Raw genomic sequence first — 23,475 nt, forward strand, 5'->3', positions numbered from 1 at the left:
CATTAAAGAAAACTGTCAAGAAGACAACAAAAGAAGTAAAACCCAACATAAGACCAGGCTGGTTTCCCCCATAATGTTGCACCAAAGTGAAAGTCAACTCTTATCTATATTACACTCTGATGTTGGGAATTTTCAATTGCAAGAATTCACCCTTTTTTAAAATATTCTAATCCATGAGGACTAAAATGTACTGTGGCATATCTTAGATCATGTTGCTTTTTCATTGTTCAGATGTGGTTTTGTTAGTTTTTTTAAATTTGTGAAGCAAATAAGAGATTTTTGGATGAATAATAGTATATAAACAATTTAAAATCAAAAAGCAATAAATGGGTCCTACAAATCCTTCCCCCGCTCCATGACTACATGTTATAAAAACTGTGTAGAATGTTCAAATGGTAATCTGAGCATCAATTCATTCAAACACTATCTCAGCAAAGTACTATGTAATCTAAAGTTCCAACCTTGGAAAAAAGATATATAAACAGACATTTTTAGCAAATACAGTCTATGAAAAGCACAAAAGACAATTTTTTCCATGAATCTAGATAATTTCCTCACTATCCTTTCTGCAGACAAATGATAAGGTAGCCAAAGCCAGATGACAGATTTTGGATACTTATTATTAGTACTCCCACTCATAAATTATGGGGGAGAAGACAGATCTCTTGATTTGTGGATTCACATTTCACACAATGAGTCTAGAATCATCATTGATAACTATATCCAAACAAAATGAACTAGATCACAATCTAATTATGATTAAGGATCAGAGCCTGGCAAGCAGCACAAGAGAAGAAACACGAAAAGTCTTCCATGTTTTCCAGGAACTCATTCCCAAGTTACAACCACACATTAGCTAGTTATGATTACCTGACAAGCCCCACAGATGTATATAGAACCATTACCCCTGCAATTTATTAACCAAATAAGCCATCTTATTTCTCAACTTTCCTGAATAGTACTGAGAAGAAGAAAAATGCAGAGTCAAAATATAACCAGATTTCAAAAAGATGAGAGATGGTATCTTTGTATCAACTGCTGTCCACCTTCCCCTGCTTTACAGCGGGCACACAACTGCTGCAAAAAGGATCCTACCACTGCCACAGCAAGGAGCAAAGCTATTTTCTTGATCAACACAAACTGAAAGTTACCAGAACATGTTGTCCTGCATAAAGTCTGTTGACTTTGGTATAAATGGGAGAAAAAAATCAATAATATGCATGAGATGGAAGGGGGAAGAAAGGAAGAAAACTACATTTGCAGCAGATATAATTGTTTCAGCTCATGAGTGTATTATGAACAAATAGCCATGGAGTAAAAGAACCAAAAAAAATGTATAACAAAAATTTACTACAGTTCTCTCACCATAAAAAATGTGAAAATTATGGCAAGTGTCAAGATAACAAGTCAAGGGAGAAAGGGGAGAAAACTGAATCTATGACCTACCTTGCAGAAGAGCTCCATTTCTCTTGAAAAAGGTGCTTCCTGGCCAAATGGGTGGACCTGATGTGCTAAATGTAATAATAAAAAAGGAACGAGTGTTAAAGAAAGTCTCATTTTCTTAGTTTATATACTCATGTATAAATCTGGAAATTTTAATCAAAAAAATTAACCGCAAAAATCTGGAACGACTTATCTGTGGGTCAGTTTAAGTAGTGTACTTTAACTCTTATTTTAAAAGGAACCATTCTCTTCTGTGACTAGAGTGACAGAAAAGCAAGAGCTTAGTCCATCCTAGAAGCATATAAAAGAAGCACCAGTCCCCTTTACTCTCTCATCCATCCAGCCTTTAGGGTGAGCGTAAACAGTTATACCAGCCAGAATTTTGCAAGTTCTTTGGTATCTTTTTCCTTTGCTTCATCCTTTACATTCTTTGTTTCATGCCCTTAAGTTTTACCCTTGACTTTTCTACAGGTCATATCAAAATCCATAATTCTGGTTCCAACGCTTGCCCTCAACTTAAACATGAGGTTGATTTATAGCTGAATATATATTATATACATTTTTCTTTTTAAAGTGCAGCTACAGTTTCATCATGTTGAGAGCATAACATTTTGCTTTGGAAGAGAAAGGCTTATCTCTTCATTAAAACATTTATTTAACAATCATATCATATTTGGAAAAATGAAAAACCTTCAACCCACACATATTTAAGAGGAAAAGAATAAAAATATTTGTTTTGCACATACTTTTTTAAAATTAAAGTGTCAGTGCAGCAAACATACAGTAAGCTTGCTTGGAAAAGCCAAGTTGTTCACACTTTCATATGCTTTAAACCACATCTATTTTCCTCATTTTAATGTATCAGTTGAGGCTAGGATGTACTGCTAAAATGGTCCTGAGCCAGATGTTGTTTTACTGCATATTAAGACGGATCTCTTCCGGCAAGCCTTCCCGGAATAAAATGCTCGGCCACAAATAAGACTTCTCATCCAGCGAACTCTGCCTATGATGAATTTTATTTAGCTCTTAGTTTTTAATCTTACATTGTTTAATCTTGTTTTAAGGGGGGGGGGGGTATTATGTATATATGGATGTATTTTAACCTATTGTACGCTGCTTTGATTGCCTGGCAAAAAGCGGGATAGAAATAAAAATTTTATTATTATTATTTATTATTATTAGGGCAAAGATTTTTAAAACAGCAAAGGTGAGGGTTTTCATGGGAGGTTTTCTAGAATATGGGCTCTACAGGTAGTGAAGCCATTTCTGGAGTTTCTATATGCATGAGGAACATTAATAGATGGTATTCTTATCCAAGAAACAAGTGGATTACACGTTATAAAAAACAGATTGAGTACATTTTTAAAAAATGGGTTTTTTTTTTCCTTTTCTTAAAAAAATATTTTTTTTTAGAAAATTGGGAAAAAATGTTTTTTTTCCTTTTCTTAAAAAAATATTTTTTTTTAGAAAATTGGAAAAAAATGCTGCATTACCACCATTTACAGACTGTTACTTTAGGAACTTAAAATGCAGTATATATAACTTGGCTTGGCAAAAAAGTATCATGTTCGATATTCTTCATGATTTTTCCCCAGATTTTTCGAAGCCCTCACATCTTTATGTATCTGTATGTACGCACACAGTGGGGGAATGTCAGAGCAAAAGACTACCTTCCTAGGGAAGGATTGATAAAAAGAGTGTTCCTAAGGAAAGAATGAACTCTTTTGGGATGACCTTCATGTTGTGTGTTAACTGGGCCAGGTCCTGATTTTAATTCTCTCTCTCTCACTCCTTTAAAATTCACTACTGCACAGAATACCCTTTACTCTACACTCTTCCTATTAGGATAATTTACAGATCTGTTTAAGTTGCCTGATGATTTGCAAGCTCTCTCTTTCTCTAGGGTTCCTCCCTGTGGGCTGACATGACCCCATTCCTTGCTTTTTACTTTGAAATATGGGCCACACAAAACTTAAAGAGAAGAAGAGATTCTTCTGGATGACCTATCTATTTCCTAGCATTTTTGTCTTCATTAGAAGAATAACTCACAGAAACTCTTATGGAATAGTGATTGGCCAACAATACAAAGTGCAATACATGCAGCCAAGCATATAGCACTCATGTTAAATGGCAATGTAAACTCGCTCTGTAAAAGGAAATACTTTAACACAATCTATTGTCTTTCCATTGTTGTGCAATAAAATACAACACAGAAGAATTGAGGTCATAACCCAGAGAGAATTCAAGAAAGACTGGTCAGCAACTCTCTGCTATAATTTCACTCATAAGTTTGTATAATACTAATGGAGAAGAAGCCCAGCATGCAACATGGCTGCCAATTCGCTTCCGGGCCCAATACAAGGTGTTGGTTGTGACCTATAAAGCCCTAAATGGCTTGGGCCCAGAGTACTTGGAGGACCGCGTCTCCCCATACAATCCGCCCCGCACACTCAGGTCAGGGGGGAAAAATCTCTTGAGCGTCCCTAAGACTAAATATGTATCAACAGCGCAAAGGGCATTCTCTGTGGCAGCCCCGCAATCTTGGAACGCTCTCCCTGAGGAGCTCCGCTTAGCCCCCTCCCTGGAGTCGTTTAAGAAGAACCTGAAGACTCATTTATTCCGTCAAGCTTTCCCTCACATGTCCTGACTGTATTTCCCCTATGTACTGTGTGTTGTATTGTATGGATTTTTAGATTGATTAGAAATTTTGATTGATTCTATGTGGATTTTAATGATGTATAGTTATGCTGGTTTTAATTGGGGTGTTTTTATTGTGAAGTTTGTTTTTTAACTTGTATTGTACTGCATTTGTATTGCTTGTAAACCGCCGTGATCGTGGGAACGGCGGTATAGAAATAAAATTTCAATCAATCAATCAATCAATCAAACATCCAATAATGCACCCTACCAATACCTATGCTGCCCCTTCCTTTAACCACCCACAATATTTTGATCAGTGACAGGTGGCTGGATCCAGAAAGCATCATTTTAGGTTCCCACAAAGTCTAGAAGTGATTCTACATTTGGGGAAAATTAAAGTGGCAACCCCCACTTGCTGGCACTCAGTGAAGTATAGTGTCTAGATCAAGGGAAGTAATAGTGCCACTCTATTATGCTCTGGTCTGGTCTCACCTGGAATATTGTACCCAGTTCTGGGCACCACAATTTTAAAAGGATGTTGAAAAACTGGAGCATGTCCAAAGGAGGGCGACTAAAATGATGAAGGGTCTGGAAACCATGCCCTATGAGTAACGACTTAGGGATGTTTAGCCTGGAGAACATAAAGTTAAGAGGTGATATGACAGCCCTGTTTAAATACTTGAACAGATATCATATTGAGGAGGAACTAGCTTGTTTTCTGCTGCTCCAGAGACTAGTACCTGGAGCAATGGATGCAAGCTACAGGAAAAGAGATTCCACCTCAACATTAGGAGGAACGTCCTGACCGTAAGGGCTGTTTGACAGTGGAATGCACTCCCTCGGAGACTGTGGCGGAGTCTCCTTCCTTAGAGGTCTTCAAAAAGAGGCTGGATGGCCATCTGTTGGGGATGTTTTGATTTAGATTTCCTGCATGGCAGGGGGCTGGGCTGGATGGCCCATGCAGTCTTTTCCAACTCTATGATTCTAAGTACTCTGCTAATATCATGACTACATAAACCCATCAAGACCAGTCACAGGTCCCATCAGAGGCACTTTACCAAACCCTGACCCAAGACAAGATGCTGACAGTGGTTATGGCCCTGGTGGATATAATGAGTGATAATTATTTGTAGTTCCTTTTTAAACAAACATGCCATCTTAATAACTCTTGCAATAACACGATAAAATAAAGTATATCTATTTTTTAATTATTTATTTTACAGATAAGGGCAGAGTATGAAGCAATGGACACATGCATCACAAGGTTGAGCCTTGAATGATGGCCCTCTTTGTTCAGAATACATACTCCAAACATTATTTTATAAAATGGTAGTCAACCTTGGTAGATCTAAGGGACAATATTCTGGCCCAGGACTCTTTGGGAGCTGTATGGTCTGCCCAAAATTCTAAAAATACAAAACTGATGAGAGGCAGAAAAGGGCCAAAAGTCCATTTCAGCTTTTGATTCTAAATATTGACCTAGGACAGTGATTGGCTTGCTCCTGGAGGAGAAAAGCTTTTTTTTTTTTTTTTTAAATTACACCTTTGTGCTGGAATAAAGGCATCCAGGGAACCCCAACATCCACAAAAGAAGTCCTAGAACCAAACTTTCTCAGTCTGTGTGCTATCCAAATTTTTAAAAAATGTTATTTTAATCCTTGCCAAGGTAGATTATTTGTTACCAAAACTGTTTCCACAAAAACACAGCTAGAGTGAAGGCACTCCTTCAGGCTGATTAGTACAAGGGTCATTGCTGAACTGAAAGAGAGTGATTTTTTTCTGTAGACATAAACAAACGCAGGTAACAAGCTTACATAAAGTCAAAGCCAAGTAATCCAGGCCAATTTATTTCCTGTACCAGCAATACGGATGTACTCTGGCTGTGAATGAACCATAACAGTCATAATGTACATCATGCTCCTCGCAGGAACCCAAAGTGTCAAGAGGTTTGATATCTTTCATTCACTGTAAAATTGAAGTCCTTACATCTTTCCTAAGGAAAGAACCTTAATGCTAAATAAGGATGTCAGAGGTTACTCCGATGATCAACCAAGTGAGATGAAAACATCACGTTCCATCTATCCTCATGGACAGAGAATTTAAGCTGTGGCATTCCTAACTTTAGGACACATTTTATTTAAAATGATGATAATAATGTGTTCAAGGCCATTTACACAGCTCTCGCCCTCATGACTTTTGCCCACACAACAATCCTGTCAGGTGGAACAAAGACAATAACTCCAATGATCAACTAGTCTAAATGCACACAGAGAGATTGACAGCTGAGAGGGGACTTGAACTTTGATATCTCAAGTCCAAAAACAGAGCTCAAAGAGTTACACTAAGTTGAATTTTGAAATTAGCTGAAAAGGAGTTATTTCTTCAGTTACGGAATGGAAAAGAAATTTGGAGTAATCAGTATTTTTTAGATACTTGCCCTGTTTCTGATCTGCAAGATTATTAACAAGTATGTGTATATATTTCTTGGTTTCTCGTCATTGGAAGAGAACCACAAGCAGCAGATTATGTTCACCTTCTTCAAATTATATATAAATAAATGACAACTTGGCAAAAATGCTTGACTTTTTTTTATAGGAGTTTAAAGGAAATTCTGGAAAAAGAAATCTTCTCTCAAAAAATGATGTCTGAATTTTTAAATGTGCACATTGTGTCTGACAATACTTGATGTGATGTGATTTGTTTGATATTTGATGTTTTTAATCTGTTTTTTCCTTTCTCTATGGTAATTTTATCTATTCCTCTTTTAATTGTTATTATCTTAGAATGTACGCCTTGGGCAGGCTTTTATTTACTCCTAATTTTACCGACTTTGTACAGTGCTGTGTATAATTACAGCGCTAGAGAAATAAAGTTTAATAATAATAATAATAACAAATTAAGAGTTAATGTTAATGAACAATAGTGGTCTTTACAATGTCCACAAAAGGTACCTTGCAGCCTGTTCCATCTTGCAGTGTTGAAGGTACAAACATGTAATTTGTCAGAAGGAATACCTGCTTCCATAACAAATAGGTGAGATCTACCCACAAATGCAGTTGTACCAGTACAACCTTTTTGCTCATGAGTGCATGAATATTAAATTGCAACTGGGTGTAATGTGTAATACTGCTACTGTTATTATATAGTATGATGTTTTATTTGTATTTTAGCAGAAGGAGGGAGGGCTAGGGGATTGGGATCATGTTACTACTGTTTTTAAATGTTATATTGGACTGTTGTTACCTGCCTAGATCCTCAAAAGGGAAAGGCAGGATAATAATAATAATAATAATAATAATAATAATAATAATAATATACTGCCTATCAAGCATCCATGTGCATTTGTCAAACTTTGCCCAGTTAAAAACATATAAATAATAATTGGATGTATATAAAATATAAATACTCCTGCTCACAACATAACAGTATTATTTGTCACATTTGGCTATCAATTGGTAGGTAGCAAACAGAAGAAAAACTGAATGCCGAGACTATGCAGGATGAACAGTGGTGTCCCTGCACTGGGCATCACCTGGTGCAGGGGAGGGGCTTCAGGGGTGGGGATTGCAGGGGTGGCATGTGCTCCATCCCCCCATGCTGCCCCATCCTCTTCCTAAGGAAAAGGATAGGATGGTGCATGAGCAGTGGGAGTGCGCAGAGGACATCGGAGGGAATGCGCAGAGGATTGGGAGCATAGGAATGGCAGGAGGTGGGAGCGTGCACAGGAGTAGCGCCGGGGGGAGAGCCTGACCAGCTGTCACCCCACTTCTGGGGTGTCACATGGTGCAGTCCACACCATCACACATCCCCAGTGATGCCAATGAGTATGAACTGTACTCAAACCCCCATCTAGCCCACATCTGTGTGGCAATGTCTCCTTTCTGTAACAGCCAATCAATGAAAGCACTGTCCTCTCAAACATTTGTTCCAGAATGTCAGGTGCTGGGGAACATCAACAAAAGGATGCAATTAGACTCATGTTCAATTTGTGCATCAGAATAGCCACTATGGGAATGGAATGCTGCATTAGTTCTGATCCAGTGCAGCATCTCCTTTGATCTTATGACATTGTCCTTTCTTATGACAATAATCTTGCTGATGTTTCTGCTTGTCACTACATTCCAGAACACCACCATGATGCCATTTTTCTTTTCCTCTCTTCCTTCACACAGATTCCTTTCTCAAAATATGTATTTATTTATTTTCCCCTCCATCTTCTTACCCATCCTCTGTTACCTCTCACAGGTTGAATTTTAGACTGTACACACTTCAGAGAAGGATCTTGGCCTTCTGCTACTCTATAAGATGCCATCCCATTGAATATGTCATACCAAGCAGGGAACATCACTGGAACAAATGGCTTGTTTTTTTTGTTTTTGTTTTTTTATTTATATACCGCTATTCCAAAGATCATAGTGGTGAACAGCAAGTAAGCTAATTTGCCCCCAACAGTCTGGGTACTCATTTTAGCGACCTCGGAAGGATGCAAGCCTGAGTCGAGCTTGGGCCCTTTTGCTGGTCTTGAACTCGCAACCTTGCGGTTTTGAGTGAATGGCTGCAGTACAGGCATTTAACCACTGCGCCCCCAGGGCTCCTTGGGCTTGGCTTCCAAAACAGATAAACACCCCGTGAGAAAAGGAAAGAAACCAGACACTGTTAGGTTATGGACACGTTTTTAAAAAAAGAATTCCAAGTGATAATTTTTATAATCACAAGTGCCAAGCAAACAAAGCAAACATAAAAATCATGTGTGGGTTTTGGCAACCCTGGTGGCTTGCTGTGCCTTCAACCTCTACCGCTGCCCCAACCCAGTTAGAGGAGCTGGTGCTGCCGCCACCACCAGCCAGAAGGGCCAGAGTCTTGCTGGGTGCTGCCGCTGCAGCCATCTGCAGCAGCCACAGCAGACATGTTTGCCTGTCTCAAGCTCACTGCCAGCTCCCCCGTATTGATACATATGGGATCAAGGATCCTTTACAAACCAATTTCTGAATCAGTGTTGTCTAGGCCAGAGATCAGGAGAAGACAGCACACCTTTCCTTAAAGGTAAAGGTTTGTCTAGTCATGTCCAACTGTAGGGGACAATGCTCATCTCTGTTACTAAGCCAAAGAGCCAGTATTGTCAAAGATGATTCTGTGATCACATGGCCAGCATGACTGCACAGAACTCTGTTACCTTCCCACTGAAGTGGTACCTATTTATCTACTTCCACTTTTACATGGTTTCAAACTGCTAGGTTGGTAGCTGGGACTATTTATGGGAGCCCATTCCATCAAGCTGCCCTTCGGTCTCAAACTGCTGACCTGCTGACCACCAGAGTGAGCATCTTAACTATTGAGCCACCGCATTACTACACCTTTCCTTACTGGGGCTCAAAACACCGGCAGTCGCCTAGACTAAGAGAAGTTCAAACAAGTGCTATCAGCAGGGACATTGGCACTATTGTCAAATTTATTGATGCTGGTGCTGCCACAGTAGGAGTAGCTGGTTCTGGTGCTGGTATTGGAACAGTCTTTGGAAGTCTAATCACAGTTAAGCAAGAAATCCTTCTTTGAAGCAGCAGTTGTTCTCCTATGCTATTCAGGGATTTGACCTGTCTGAAGCCATGGGTCTTTTCTGTGTGATGGTTGATTTCTTGATCCTGTTTCTACTATGTGAAGAGACCCTTCTATACTTTTTTGTACTAATGAACTACAATGTGATTCTGTGAATTTCATCTCAGTAGAACATTTATCATGGAAATGTATACTGCTTTCAAACCAGATTAATTAAAGATGGTAATGAGTTTTGGTGACCCCCCCCCCATCCCAACCCAGGTAAGAAAGATGCATACATGAATTTCTCTGTATGGTAACTACATGTGAGCGCTCATGTAATTGTTCCATGTAATCTACATTCATTGCAGTATATTCAGGAGCACTTGTAGACAATTAAATGACTTCGTATTCAAGACAAACAACCCACGATGGAAAGGAAGAAGCCAGAGGATGTTCTAGGATTATGAAACTGGGTGGGCAGATTCTTTTTAAAATATATCTATACATTTATGTATCTATATCTTAGTAAAGCATAACCTGACATCCAAGGATCATAATCTTAGTTCTCCTTATAATATAGAATATGTAGTTTTTCTTTTTAAATGGTATGGATATTATTCTTTATAATGTAATTATGTTCAGAAAAAATATTATACTTCTAAAACTTTACTCTGGATGTCTGACTCAAATACTCCAACCAGACAACACCTACATTCAAAAGAAATAAGCCTTTTATCAACTGTGAAGAAATGTGATTCATGTTAGTTTAAAAACTCAGGTGTGAGGGTCTCATCCATGCCCACATACTACTTCCATCTATTTTAAGCGGCACGTGTGCTGCCTACGAAAAAATAAAAATCATTTTACAGGCACCGTAGCTCTGCCAAATGTTAATACAATTTTTAAAAAGGCATTCTCACCCCACCTCCTTCGCCAAATGATTCTGGGGAAATATTGTGATAAGTTGTTCAACATGAACACTCATGTTCTAGCTGGTGACTCAGAGCTCTGATTTTGTCAGGGAGGCAATACATGGTGACAGCAACAATTGTTAAGAGTGGGGGTAAAAATTGAGGTTTTTGGAAAAAATCACTTCTATAGCACAGAGTCAGAGACAAACTGCAGAACACATAGAAGGAATTCAAGACTGAAAAGCATTAATGATGATCAATGTGGATTTTTACTTAAAGTAACAAATAGGAGATAATATTAGAAATGTATGAACTATATTTATATTAGATATAAATCATACATATATATATTGAACATGAAGAAAACAAAAATAATGACTATCTGGGATCAAACACTGATAGGAATGAGGACTGCAGTCAGGAAATCAGAAGATTAAGAATGGAAAGGGCAGCTATGAAAGAACTAAAAAGATCCTAAAATGCAAAGATATACAATTCAGCACAAAAGTTAGAATCATATAAGCCATTATATTCCCTATTACCAAGTATTGATGTGAGAGTTGGGCAGTTAAGAAAGAAGATAGGAAGAAAATCAATTCATTAGAGATGTGGTGCTGGAAGAGAGTGCTAAGGATTCCATGGACAGCCAAAAAGACAAACAAATGGGTCCTAGAGCAATAAAATATAGAAGTCATATTTTTCTTATTTTCTTTTCCTTCTAGTATGTGTTATTATAGCATAGTTTTTATTACTTTTTATATCTGTTGGCTCTTTGTATTTTATTTAATATAGTTTAAAACATACGTAAAAACATAAAATGGCTAATAGAGAATACCAAGGAATTCCAGAAGAACATCAGCATGTGCTTCATATACTAGAGCGAAGTATTTGACTGCATAGATGATGAAAAGCTATGGATCGCTCTTAAGGATATGACTACGGAGAATATGCATAGGTTCAACCTAGATAAGGAGGAAATCAAAATTATTAAAAAGTTCCCATAGTTTTGATCAAACATTATAATAACAAAATCTGCAGGCAAGACAGAAAAAGACTAGGAATGGGAAGGGCAGCTGTAAAATAAGTATAAAAGATCCTAAAGTGTAAAGATATACAACTGAGTACTAAAGTTATAATAATCAAAGCCATTGTATTTGCCATTATCGTACACAGAAGTGAGAGCTGGACAGTGAAGAAAGCTGATAGGAAGAAAATCAACTCATTTGAGATGTGGTGCTGAAAAAGAGTGCTAAGAATCTCACAGATGGCTAAAAAGACAAACAAATGGGTTCTTGAACAGATTAAGCCCGAACTCTCACTGGAAGTCAAGGTGACAAAACTGAGAATGTTGTACTTTGGCCACATCATAAGAAGGCATGACTCATTAGAAAAGACAATAATACTAGGGAAATAAAACAGAGAAAAGGGAGGAAGACCAAAAGCCAGATGGCGAGACTCAATTAGGGAGGTCACAGTCCAAATTTATAGGACCTAAACACAACAGTGGAAGACAGAGGATTTTGGGGATGTCTCATCCACAGGGTCATCTTGAGTCATGGGCGACTTGAGGTCAATTAACAACAACAGAGTTTAATATATGTGTTTTTGTTTGATTATATTCCATGTTTAGTGTATGTAGAATTTTAATACAAATGACTGAGAAGCATCTGCCTAAAGAAAAAGAAAACCATAGGTATGACAGGTTCAGCTATTGGCTTCAGCATACTTTTTTTTTTTTTTTTACAAATTTGGTGATTTAAAAAAAAAAAAAAACACAACCCAAACTAACACTTCATGCTGGAACATATGGTTTTTAAAATCATTTGAAAGAGTTGTTGCTTCAGATCTGTGTAGACAGGACAGTCTATCTAAATCTAAGATTTGTTTTGAGGATAGGCCAAAGTACTCCAGTCAGAAGCTAGAATCTTGTTGCTATGCTGGCGTTTGCACTTTTTCCAGGCTCATGTAGTGGTGGCAGAAAACATGTACCAAAACAGCCTGTTTCTTCCAGGTCATACTTCCTTCACAGTTGCTGCAGTGACAAGTCTCTTGTTGTAACCACCTGCACCAATACGGTACACTGGTTGCAGTAGCCCAACAGGATCCCAGCCAATAATAGCCTATCAGCCTTCTTGTCTTGCTTCTTGGTGCTAGTGCAGGTGCTGCCTGGTGTCAGTGAGACCGAGTCAATCAAAGGAGTGCAAGTCATGGCTCATCGCTGGTCAGCTCAACATGATTTGCGTGTCTCCACTCTACTTCAGTTTCCTATGAGTTTACAAACTTCTGAAGGAGGAAAGTGGTGCGAAAATGGGTCAGAAAATATCCACCTGAAATTAAAATATTTTCAGACAAGACATATTGTTTGTATACAAAATGCTTCCTTCACCTAAATGTCTTGTTCAGTGGCAGGGGCGGTGGACAGGTAAGGAAGGGAATACAATTTAGGGGAAAAAGAAGAGGAAGAAGGCATTAGTTAATATTGGTGAACACAATTGCATAAGAAAGGTTTTGAAGTGACAAATACACATTTACTCAGAAAGTAACTGGGTGTCTTGCAACACTCCAGACTAAGCTAATATTTAGAGAACAGAGGTCTCTTGTACATAAGCCTCCTAGGTCTCCAGATCTTTATTATGTTATGTCCTTCTGCATGGGACTTATTATGTTCAGACAAATTATCAAGTCCAGTATTAAAGATTTTTCTTTTTAAAGCAAAGATCTGGATTAAATTATTTTAATTGCTGTATTCATAGAATTGCTCTTAATTTTATTCAAGATACAGGAACAAACAGCAGAGTGAAATTTTTAAAAACTGTCATCAGTTCCAACTAATGTACATTACTAACTATGGCTAACACAGTTTTTAGGACCATGCTCTAGTTTTTAATTTTTATCTCTCAAAGAGAGTGGAAACCTCAAAGTGGTTCCTATAGTTTTGGAATTTGCATCCTCAGGCAGCAAAAACAGCTACTACGGCAAAAATGTCAACACACATCTTTTTGTGAGTTAAGTGGGTGGAGTAGTGGACTTAGGGCATCCAAGGAAATGACAAAAGTAAATACTGTATTGGCAGCATTCATTTGCAAGTCTTTATTTGACTTGGAGGGAGAGGGAAATGATCTAAAAAGAACAGCCAACCACTTTCCAAGAAAGTTAAACTCCACCTCTCTTAACCCTGAGTTCTTCGAATTCCCAGTACACCAGCACAGCTCCCAGTGTTCCACTGTTTCATTATATATACAAAGAAGTCGCATGATGACACTGAGCAAGTCTAGGAAATTGACTGCTTCTATTTGAATCCTGACGGCATATCCTACAGACATATTCAACACTTTATCTTTCAGAATGCATCTGTGCATCTCATAAAGATCTTCAAAAAATTACTCATTTGGATTACAGTGCCAACAGTCCCTAAACCAACATTGTAGTTCAAAGAAGTAACTTTTCAAACTTTTCAACAGTGTTATTCATGAAAGCTTGGGGGGGATTCTAAGTGTTGCAGCCTTTTAAAAAATAAGCTTTTTCTTCTCAAGTGTCTGCAGACAAAAGAATGAGTTGAGAGGGGGGAAATTTCCATATGATGGAAGGGAAAAAAAAACTGGGGGTGGGGAATCATGCATAATTGAAGGTATCTAAATTTGCTAGAAAATTAAATACAAGGTACAAGTATTCCTCCGTTTACAAAGAAGATGTGCTTCTAGACATTACATCTTTAACAGAAAATATGGTACCAGAGTCAGAAATAACATGGAAAGAATAAGAACAGGTTTCTCCACCACAAGAAAGAAGAGCTGTTTGAAACATTTCCGCAAAATTTGTATTCAAAACTACACAATACACATATGTGAAATGAAAACAACCAGGGTTGGGAAGCCTAGCATAAGTAAATAAAAACACATTGAACTTTTTAGAGACTACCTGAAGCCTTTTTTCTAAAATTTATCCAAGTATGTTTCCCTCCCAACTTTCACCAGCTTCCCCCTTTTTCCCCTCATTTTGGTGGCTGAACTGACAGGTATATGGTAGCTGGTGAAGCACTGTTATCTGCTCTCCCATTTTCTCTCAGCAGAGGATTCTGGAGATAGGTGCAGTTTACTTTGCCTGCTATAGGCAGGTGTACATGGTTACAAGAAGATCAGCTACAGCAGAATCCCATTCTTTGCCATTGTGTTGTTTACTATTGACAAGCTGCTTCAACCCTATCCCAAAAGGCTCTCTTTCTCCAGCCTTTCTTCAGCATCCTCCAAAACAGATGCTGCTAAAAAGTTTGCAACTAGATAAATGCCAACAAGAGGGGCAGGGAAGAGATAAAAAGACTTAAAAAGAGATAAAAGGTGCTTCTTTGTCAGAGGCTTTAAGGTATCCCTATAATGTATTTTCACAATGAACAGTAAACACTTAGGACACAGGATAAACTCACACTCAATGGAAATAAAAGTTACCACCCACCCAGCAATGGAAGGTCATGAATACTGGGAGTGCAGCTGGCACACACAGTAACTTATACAAGTTACACAAAGTGCCAGACGAGAGCTACACCCCAATACAGATCAGGCAAACAAAAAATGGGTCAGAAAGCTGGCTTTTGGCATTCCATCACTCATGCAGGAGCTTGGGTCATCTTTGGGTCTATGGGACTGGCATCACCAGAGCAGCAGCCAGGAACTGGCATCTGTGCTTACAGAATGTAAGCTTCATTTAGTTCTCATATGCACAAAGTGATGCATGCTGGTATGACCTACAAACTCAAATAACTGATTCTGAATAATGTTTTCAAATAAAATATGGTATACAAGTAATCAAAGATGTAGATCGTGTCAGTGCAACTGCTGGGGTCCAACAACCCTTGTCAGCAACTCAAACGAGTCCTGGGGTTAAATCAGACCCTTGGAGCAGAGCTGGCAAATTTCCAGAAGCCGAAGCGTGGCTCCCAGAGTCCAATTGGGATGACAGCAACTGGATGTCTTCCAGGAACTGCAGCAATGCAGGAACCTCCAGGGACACATAGCAAACCGATGCTGTAGCTTCTTCTGATAAACCACCAGAGAAACAAAAGTCCCCAAAGTGCTCTTTATTCACAGTGCTATAATACAATACTAGATCTCTAAAACTCCAAAACATACCAATCCAAACTCCTACTTCAAACCCACACCACACCCTTGCAACCCCTGGGCTTACATAGACTTCAGACCATGTGGTCTCCCAAACCCAGTGAGTTCAGGTGTGTAGCCATGCCATGTGTCTCCTCTGCAATCCAGACACATGTTTCATCATCCATGGCTACCTGCACTTGGACATTGAAGTGTCCTTGGCCCAATGAGCATCAGCTGTGGATTATCAGCCTTGCCACTGTGCTGAATGCTCATGGCCAAACACACACACACACATCAAGCATTTCCCTGTGTGCTGTGTTTTAACCCTTCAAATCCTGACAGATCGTGTCATATATATAGAGGGGGGAGAGAGAGAGAGAGAGAGAGAGAGAGATTTGTATATCATCTTGGAAGATGAAGTGTCTCATACTGTGTATGTTGGCAAAAGTCTGGACACTGCAAGGCAATAAGAGCCCCTTCTCACTGTACTCCTTTGAAAAGCTGCTCCTGAAGGATGGAGGATCCTCTGAAGCAGCACTTGATCAGACTAAGAATGGGTGAAAAGTTTGCTCAGTTGGCATTTTAATATGAGACTTTTTAATACCATGTAATTCAAACTTCCTGAGACCAAATGTACTTTGTGGTAGAGTTTGCACTATAGTTCACAAAACAAACAACAAAAATGCATCCAGAAAACTTCATCCCTTTGAAAAATTGTTCAAGCATACTTTAGTCAATGAATCAAAAGGTATTTTTTGAAATAAATATTTAAATTTTCGATTTAGTGAATAATATAGGATAGCAAAATGTTAACAAAAATCTTCTTAAACTGGTAGGAAGGAAGTCAATGTGTCATTAGTTGTTGGTTTTGTTTATATGTTAGGTGATAGGTAGAGGGTTTGTTTGTTTTTTCTTTTCTTTTGAGTAATGTTTTGTTGTTTGTTATGTTTGTTCTTTTGGTATGTATTATTGGTAATATTTGTAATATCTGGTAATGTTCTTTTGTTATATATTTTTTGTACATGTTTTTATGTAATAAAAATTTTTAAAAAATGCATCCAGAAAACGTCATCCCTTTGAAAAATTGCTCAAGCATACTTTAGTCAATGAGAAGATATGTACGAAAATGCATCTCTCTTTTTTAAAAATGTGAATGGGATTTTATACATATTTCGACACTAAAAGGGGAAGGTCCACAATCTGATATGGCTCACAGTCTAGATGCTGAAAAGGCAAGTATCTTAACAACACCGCACTTAACAGATTCCAGTGACACAAAGAACTGAAGTGATACAAAGGGCTACAGCTGGAAAGGGAAACCAATACATTCGTACATCCCTCTCTTGCATATAGAAGCATATTCCAGGTGTGTATGTAGCTCTTTGGATCCCAGTCAATAGTAACTGCCATGTAAGCAAAAACCAAGCCAATTGAGGATGGAAGGAATCTGTAAGGAACCTAGCTAGCCTTTGCTGTTGAGCTACCTAGCAAAATGGGAGAAAGAAATTTGTTATAGTAGGAATGGTACAACAATACTTGCTCACGACTAAGTGTATTATTCATAAGTGTGCCTATCTACATTTATATATCATTGCTGAGCAGTCAGATAGCCTTCTGAAACAATAGAATACAAAATTTGCTAATATTTAAGCCAACAACTAGCTAGAAGTAGGATTAGAGGGGTTTCTTAAGAAGAAGTGCCTGAAAGAATTGGTAATATAAAATCTAGTAGCAACCCATGCTATATTACAGCATTATAATTTTTGAATTAAAGATGGAATATTTATGTATTGCCATCACTTTAGTAAATTTTGTTAACAAGATAAAAGAATTTACCATTCCTTCTGACAACTGCTGGCAGTTAATGTCACAATTAGGAGTTACCTAGCAACAGCTAGCACTGTTCTTTGCATGGCAAGGAAAAGAAGAAAAATAGAAAAGTAACTGGACTAATTAAATGTATTTCATGTATTTCAATATTTTAATGCATTTATGCCAAGAAATAGAGGGAACAATCCACCCAGAGTTAAGCATTTAAAAAAAAACCTCTAATAGTCGGAGAAATGTAAGCACATGCTTGATGGCAACAGTATTTAGAAGTGTTTGCACTCAAGCAGGATTGCTGTTTTAGCACAATTGGAACAAGCACACATTAGGTCAACAGTTCCTTATTATTTCCAAAATCCTAGTCAACAAAAATATAAGTTTCTCCACTTCACTATCTCTTAATGAGAGCTGCTCTATTAATAATATTTATTTCTCCTTTTCAATGTTCCCATTTTCTTAGATCTCTGTTCCTTCCTGACCCACAACACAGAAGCAATTAGAGCTATGCCTATTCTGATTTCTGCAAAATCCCAGCCTCCTTTTCAATTAACAGCAGCTACTGTGCTGGTAAATTCTGAGTTTGTGTTCTATATGTGAGAATCAGTTTTAGATAAAGAGTGGATATAAATAAAGTTAAGATAAAAAATAAAGATGATGTTGGTGTTCATTTAGTATGATGATGAAATAAATTCACACATCCAATCTTCAAGAAAATAGATGGAGAGGTTTTAAATCAGCATAAAAGCCCTGGTGCCTGGAGAGACTCCTCACAGGATGAGCTCATGAAAATAAGCTGCCAGGTGAGGGGGAACTTAGGGAGCTGAGTATCTTTACTCTGGGGAAGAGAAGGTTAAGAGGAGACATGTGAGCCATATTTGACAGGGTGTCATATTGAAGATGGAGCAAGCTTGTTTTCTGCTGCTCCAAAAAGTAGCACATGAAGCAATGGATTCAAATTCAGGAAAAGAGATTCTATATAAATATTAGGAAGAACTTCTTGATGGTAAGAACTGTTTGACATTGGAATATGCTTCATTTTGATGTAGTGGAGTCTCCTTCTTTAAGAGAAATGGCCGATGGCCAACTGTCTGGAAAGGTTTGATTGTGTCTTCCGGCATGGCAGAGGGTTGGTTTGGAAGGCTCTTGTAGTCTCTTCCAAATCTATGATTCCAAATGAGAAGGAGGAAGAACACTCCCTCCCTCCATTTTCTGCTACTCATGTCTCCTTCTGCATGTTCTCTTCATTTTCTGTTTCCAATGCATCCTTTCCCATGTCCTCAGACTTCAACATCTGCTACTCAGAAATATATAATCTTCACAGATTAGCCCACTTCATCAACCAATCCCTAAAAAAGAAAACACCATACACAGCAATGCCAAAGAGATCACACCAGGAACAGAGCACTCATACTTTTAGCTGAGAACATGGGAGGATGGCATAAAGGACAATGTCTCCTTGGAAAACTCCAGGCAATCACTGGAAAAAAATTCCAGATTACAGGTTACCAGCTCAATGAACCAAATGCTGTCAGCTCACTAACCTTTTGCTTAGCTCATATAGATGTGATCCCAACTCCCCTCTTCATACCTTCGTCAAGTACTGTTCTAAAAATGCCATACAAGATTTTGATCATGGACTGATAACTTACTGGCACCCCCCTGAAGAACCAACCAGGGAGACCACAACCATGAATTGAGGCTCCTATTGTCACTGTAATATGGCAGCCTCACCAAAACTGCCATCATGGTTGCTGTCAAAATCTAGCATCAGATGCAGCTGCTGTCCTGGGCCAGAGTCCTCCTGTTTATACTACAAAATATACCAAGGTTCCCTTAAGCAATTGCAAGTATAAAAAGGCAGAACATCCACCCAAAGCACGTGGGAAAAGGCAAAACCAGCAAATCACTCAGTTCAGACAGTGTTCATCACCATGCAGAAGCTTGGTGGAGGAAAAATAATAGACTGGCTCCTGATTTTAGTTATGTCTTTACACCTCTTCTTTTCCTCAAACTATTCACAATCAACTTTTAGAGTAACTGGTTCTAAAGGTTGATTATTAATAGATATGTTGGACTACAAATTCTTTCCTTCTCAGCCACTGTAGTTATGCTGGCTGGAACAGGAGGTGAGGTATAGTCAAAAACCTATCTGGTAGGCCCCTGATTAGAGATGACTGCTCTGCAGAATCCTGCATTTTCAGATGAAGGCAGTATTTTAATCTAAACCTAACCAAACTACTTTTGGATTTGTGAGAGCCACATTAATTGGTATCCAATAAAAATGAGGAAACAACATGAAGCAACTCGGTGCACTTTCCCAATGAACAGAACTGCCTGGTTCTTTTACAAAGTTCTGACCTTTATCTTTTTCTGAAGAGGGTTTTTAGAAAATATGAATAGGAAACAAACAAACCTCAGACATTCTTGGGTTACACAACTGTCTATTGTTGTTTCTGAAAAATACAATTTCTGAATCAAGCAATCTTGTTCAAAATAGCATTTGACCTAAAGCTGTCTAGTGCTTCCTAAAGTAAGGTTAAAATCTATCTGAAAAGATTTCCCCCTCCACCCTGCCTGGTTTTATATTCAGCATACAACAGCACTATTTGCAGGGACATTCAGCAAAGGGAAGATTACAGTGCCAGAAGTGTTTAATAAAGACACAGGTTAATGGTATCATTTTTAAAGACGTTTTCTTCTGCAGACAAAGAAATATGAAACTGTAATCTTTGCAATGTGCACAATGAGTGGTTAAGAACAACTAACATGTTTGTGACAGTGGCTGGATACAGATGGGAGAAGATAGATTCAGTGGCTAGAGAAAAGGCAAGAGAATTAGATCCAATAGAGAAAAGCCATCATTAAAGAAGAATAAAATTGGGAAAGTTCAGCAAAGAGAGATCTTGCTCAGAGGTTTTTTTGGGGGGATACTTTTTAGGACTACAACACCTAAACATCTAGTCAGCACAGCCCATGTTGAGGGATTCTCAGGAATCCTCAAAATACATCAAAAAAGTTCTGGTCTTGCTACGTGTTAAGTCATATCAAGTGAGGGAAGAACTGGCTTTAAAGTACTCTTTTGACTACCACCACATGAGAAGAAGGCAGGATTGGACTCACCAATTGGACTCATTTTCACAGTTCAAACACCCAAGGGACAATAGGAAGCTAAGAGCCTGCTCTCCATGTGTGGGCTCCATGTGTGATCAAGAACCCAGTGGTATCAGTGATCAAAATCAGGCAAGTTTTGTGCTTCTTCAGCATCTCGCCTGAGGCACAGAGGACTGTGGGACTAGATGACTGGGATGCAGTAGAGGAGGCAAAGCCAGCAAGCACAACTGTTTATGTGAAAGCAGTCACACTGACAATTAGTGAGTGAATGAGGCCTGAAGTCTCTCAACCAATGATCCCAAATAAAGTTCTGGGCAGAAGCGAACAGCATGTGACACTTCAGACATTCCTCACCACTGGCTATACTAGTTAAGACTGTTAGGAGTTGCAGTGCCATAATATCTGGAGGGCGACACGATTCAAACTTTTAGGGTTTCAGGTTAACACAAGAGTTTCAATGTTAAGAGTCCTATTAGTATGTCTCTCTGGCTTTTTTTTGTGAACAAAGGACTCATCCCATGCTTTCTGCAAGCGTGTTGATGACTAAAAAGGTCAATCTGAGATAAACAATTCCGGTTGCAGCAAGGACAGCGGAAAGTCTCCTTGGGTGATGTTTCCAGGTTGTGGTTCTTTCTGCGTTGTTGTTTCTCTTCAAGACTCGTTCGGTGTGAGCTTTCAAAGAAGGCTGCAGCATCATGGATAGTGCGTCTCCATGCCTCCCGATGCGAGGCCAGGGCAGACCATTGTTGGTGATCAATTTGACCGAGCCTGAGATGTTGTTTCAGGGAGTCCTTGTATCTCTTCTTTGGAGCACCCCTCTTACGCTGACCCATGGCGAGTTCACCGTAGAATACTATTTTTGGGAGGCGATGGTCCTTCATCCTAGAAACGTGTCCTGCCCAGCACAGCTGCGTCCTCAATAGCATGGCCTCAATGCTGGTGATCCCTGCTTGCTCGAGGACAGCAACATTTGTCACATAGTCAGTCCAGTGTATATTTAGAATTGTGCGTAAACAGTGCTGATGAAAGCGTTCAAGGAGTCGTAAGTGTTGGTGATAGGTGACCCATGTTTCAGACCCATAGAGGAGAATAGACAGTACAATGGCTCTATACACACTGATTTTTGTGCTTCGCTTCAGGTGTTTGTTACTCCAGACTCTTTTGTGAAGCCTTCCGAATACACTATATGCTAATCTGTGATCAATCTCTTTATCAATCTTGGTGTCTGAGGAGATGATGCTTCCCAAATAGGTGAATTGCTGAACGGACTTAAGCACAGATGTGCCTACAGTGATGTGGGGATGGTAGTGTTCTTCCTGAGGTGCTGGCTGGTAGAGAACTTCCGTTTTCTTCAGACTGACCTCCAGTCCAAAGAGCTCTGCAGCTGTTGCAAAACAAGATGTTAGGTGCTGCAGAGCTGCTTCCGTATGGGCAACGAGGGCAGCATCATCAGCAAAAAGCAGCTCACAGACTAGATAGTTTAGAGTCTTAGTGCAGGCCCTCAGGCGGCTTAAGTTAAACAGGCTACCATCAGTACGGTAGCATATATAAATGCTGTCTTCTTCTTTGAGATCTGCTGTAGCCCTTTGGAGCATCATGCTGAAGAAGATTGTAAATAGAGTTGAAGCGAGAACACAACCTTGTTTCACACCATTAGTTACTAGAAAGGGCTCCAAGAGAGTGTTGCCATATCTGACTTGACCTTGCTGGCCTTCATGTAGGATGATCATTTTGAGGCATTGGGGGGGGGGGCATCCTAGTCGTTCCAGGATCTGCCACAGACCTTTTCTACTCACAATGTCGACAATGTTGAAGGGTTTGGTGAGGTCGACAAATGTTACATAGAGTCCTTTGGTCTGCTCTCTACATTTCTCTTGCAATTAGTATGTATAACTGTGTAAATTAATCAGGTGAATTATCAATACTTGTGTGGAATTTGAATCCATTAGCCAAAGTCCAATAAGTGAATAGTAGTAAGTTAGATGTAATTTTTGAGAATATAAATAAATACAATACATTAGCATAATAAAATCTGAATTTCCCCAAAATGGGCAGCAGAACGGGCAGCAGAACCCTGATATCCTAGCAGGAGTGGGTTGTATGCTGGTAAAACTCCCTTCCTAACACACACACAAATGCACAAACATAGGGGCTGTGCAGACCTCCCTTTTAGAGCCAGATTGGGGCCACAACAACCACACACCACAGCCCCGATCTGGCCTTTCTATGGTGCAAAAAGGAGCTGCAAAAAGCTGCCGCAGCTTTATGACACTCCATTGGTGGTGCATCATCTAAACGCAGCGCCAGAGCATCATGACGCCACACACTGTGTGGTGCGGTGCACAGCATCATGCCACCACAAGGGCAGAGTCGGGGTGTGCGTTATGTGGACGCCACACTCTGACTCTGCCCCCAGGCCAGCCTTAATGGCCAATCTGCACAGGCAGAATAATTACACTGATTTATTCTGAAGAGTTTATAACCAAGCAGGAAAGATTGTGGGAGAGCTAACAGAATGTTAACTGAATGTTATATCAATAAGCTACAGCATTTAAAAAAGCAAATATTTAACATTAGGAATTATAAGAAAGGGGCTGGATTTCTAAAGTGTTTTTGTTAATGCCATTATGTTCTCATGTCTGATAATGCCATCTCAAATATCACCATTTCAAAAGTAAGAAAGATGGAGACGATCCAAGAATACATAACCAAAATTAAGGAGCCCCTTCCAGGAAAAGAAAGAAAGTTGATATGTGCTATTTGTTTTGTTTCTGTTATACTTCAGAAAACACTAAGAATGGCAACCAGTGGGAAGGGAACATGGTAGATGTTAATACAATTAAGACTGGTGTGAAGAGATAAATTATCCTCTCTCCCTAAACATCAGAATCAGTGTTGCCCAATTAAATTGATTG

General features: G+C 39.0%; 2 protein-coding genes across 4 annotated transcripts in view; one reads left to right on the plus strand and one right to left on the minus strand.

The window, feature by feature from the left end:
- FOXN3 (forkhead box N3) overlaps positions 1–23,475 on the minus strand; it is a 170,432-nt gene that overhangs the window by 84,136 nt on the left and 62,821 nt on the right. For all 3 annotated transcript variants that reach the window (XM_089522374.1, XM_089522373.1, XM_089522372.1), the window contains exon 4: positions 1,447–1,511. In XM_089522374.1, coding sequence (XP_089378500.1) covers positions 1,447–1,511 — 65 coding nt within the window. The remainder of the gene's footprint in view (positions 1–1,446; positions 1,512–23,475) is intronic.
- Positions 8,990–9,791, plus strand: LOC149315032 (ATP synthase F(0) complex subunit C3, mitochondrial-like). Its single transcript, XM_089521458.1, is given in 3 exon segments — positions 8,990–9,110; positions 9,437–9,607; positions 9,610–9,791. Coding segments are annotated over 3 exon segments (474 nt in total).

This window comes from Sceloporus occidentalis, unplaced genomic scaffold, assembly GCF_023333645.1.
Source record: "Sceloporus occidentalis isolate IW3139 unplaced genomic scaffold, rSceOcc1.0.p SCAF_4, whole genome shotgun sequence".
Taxonomy (NCBI): domain Eukaryota; kingdom Metazoa; phylum Chordata; class Lepidosauria; order Squamata; family Phrynosomatidae; genus Sceloporus; species Sceloporus occidentalis.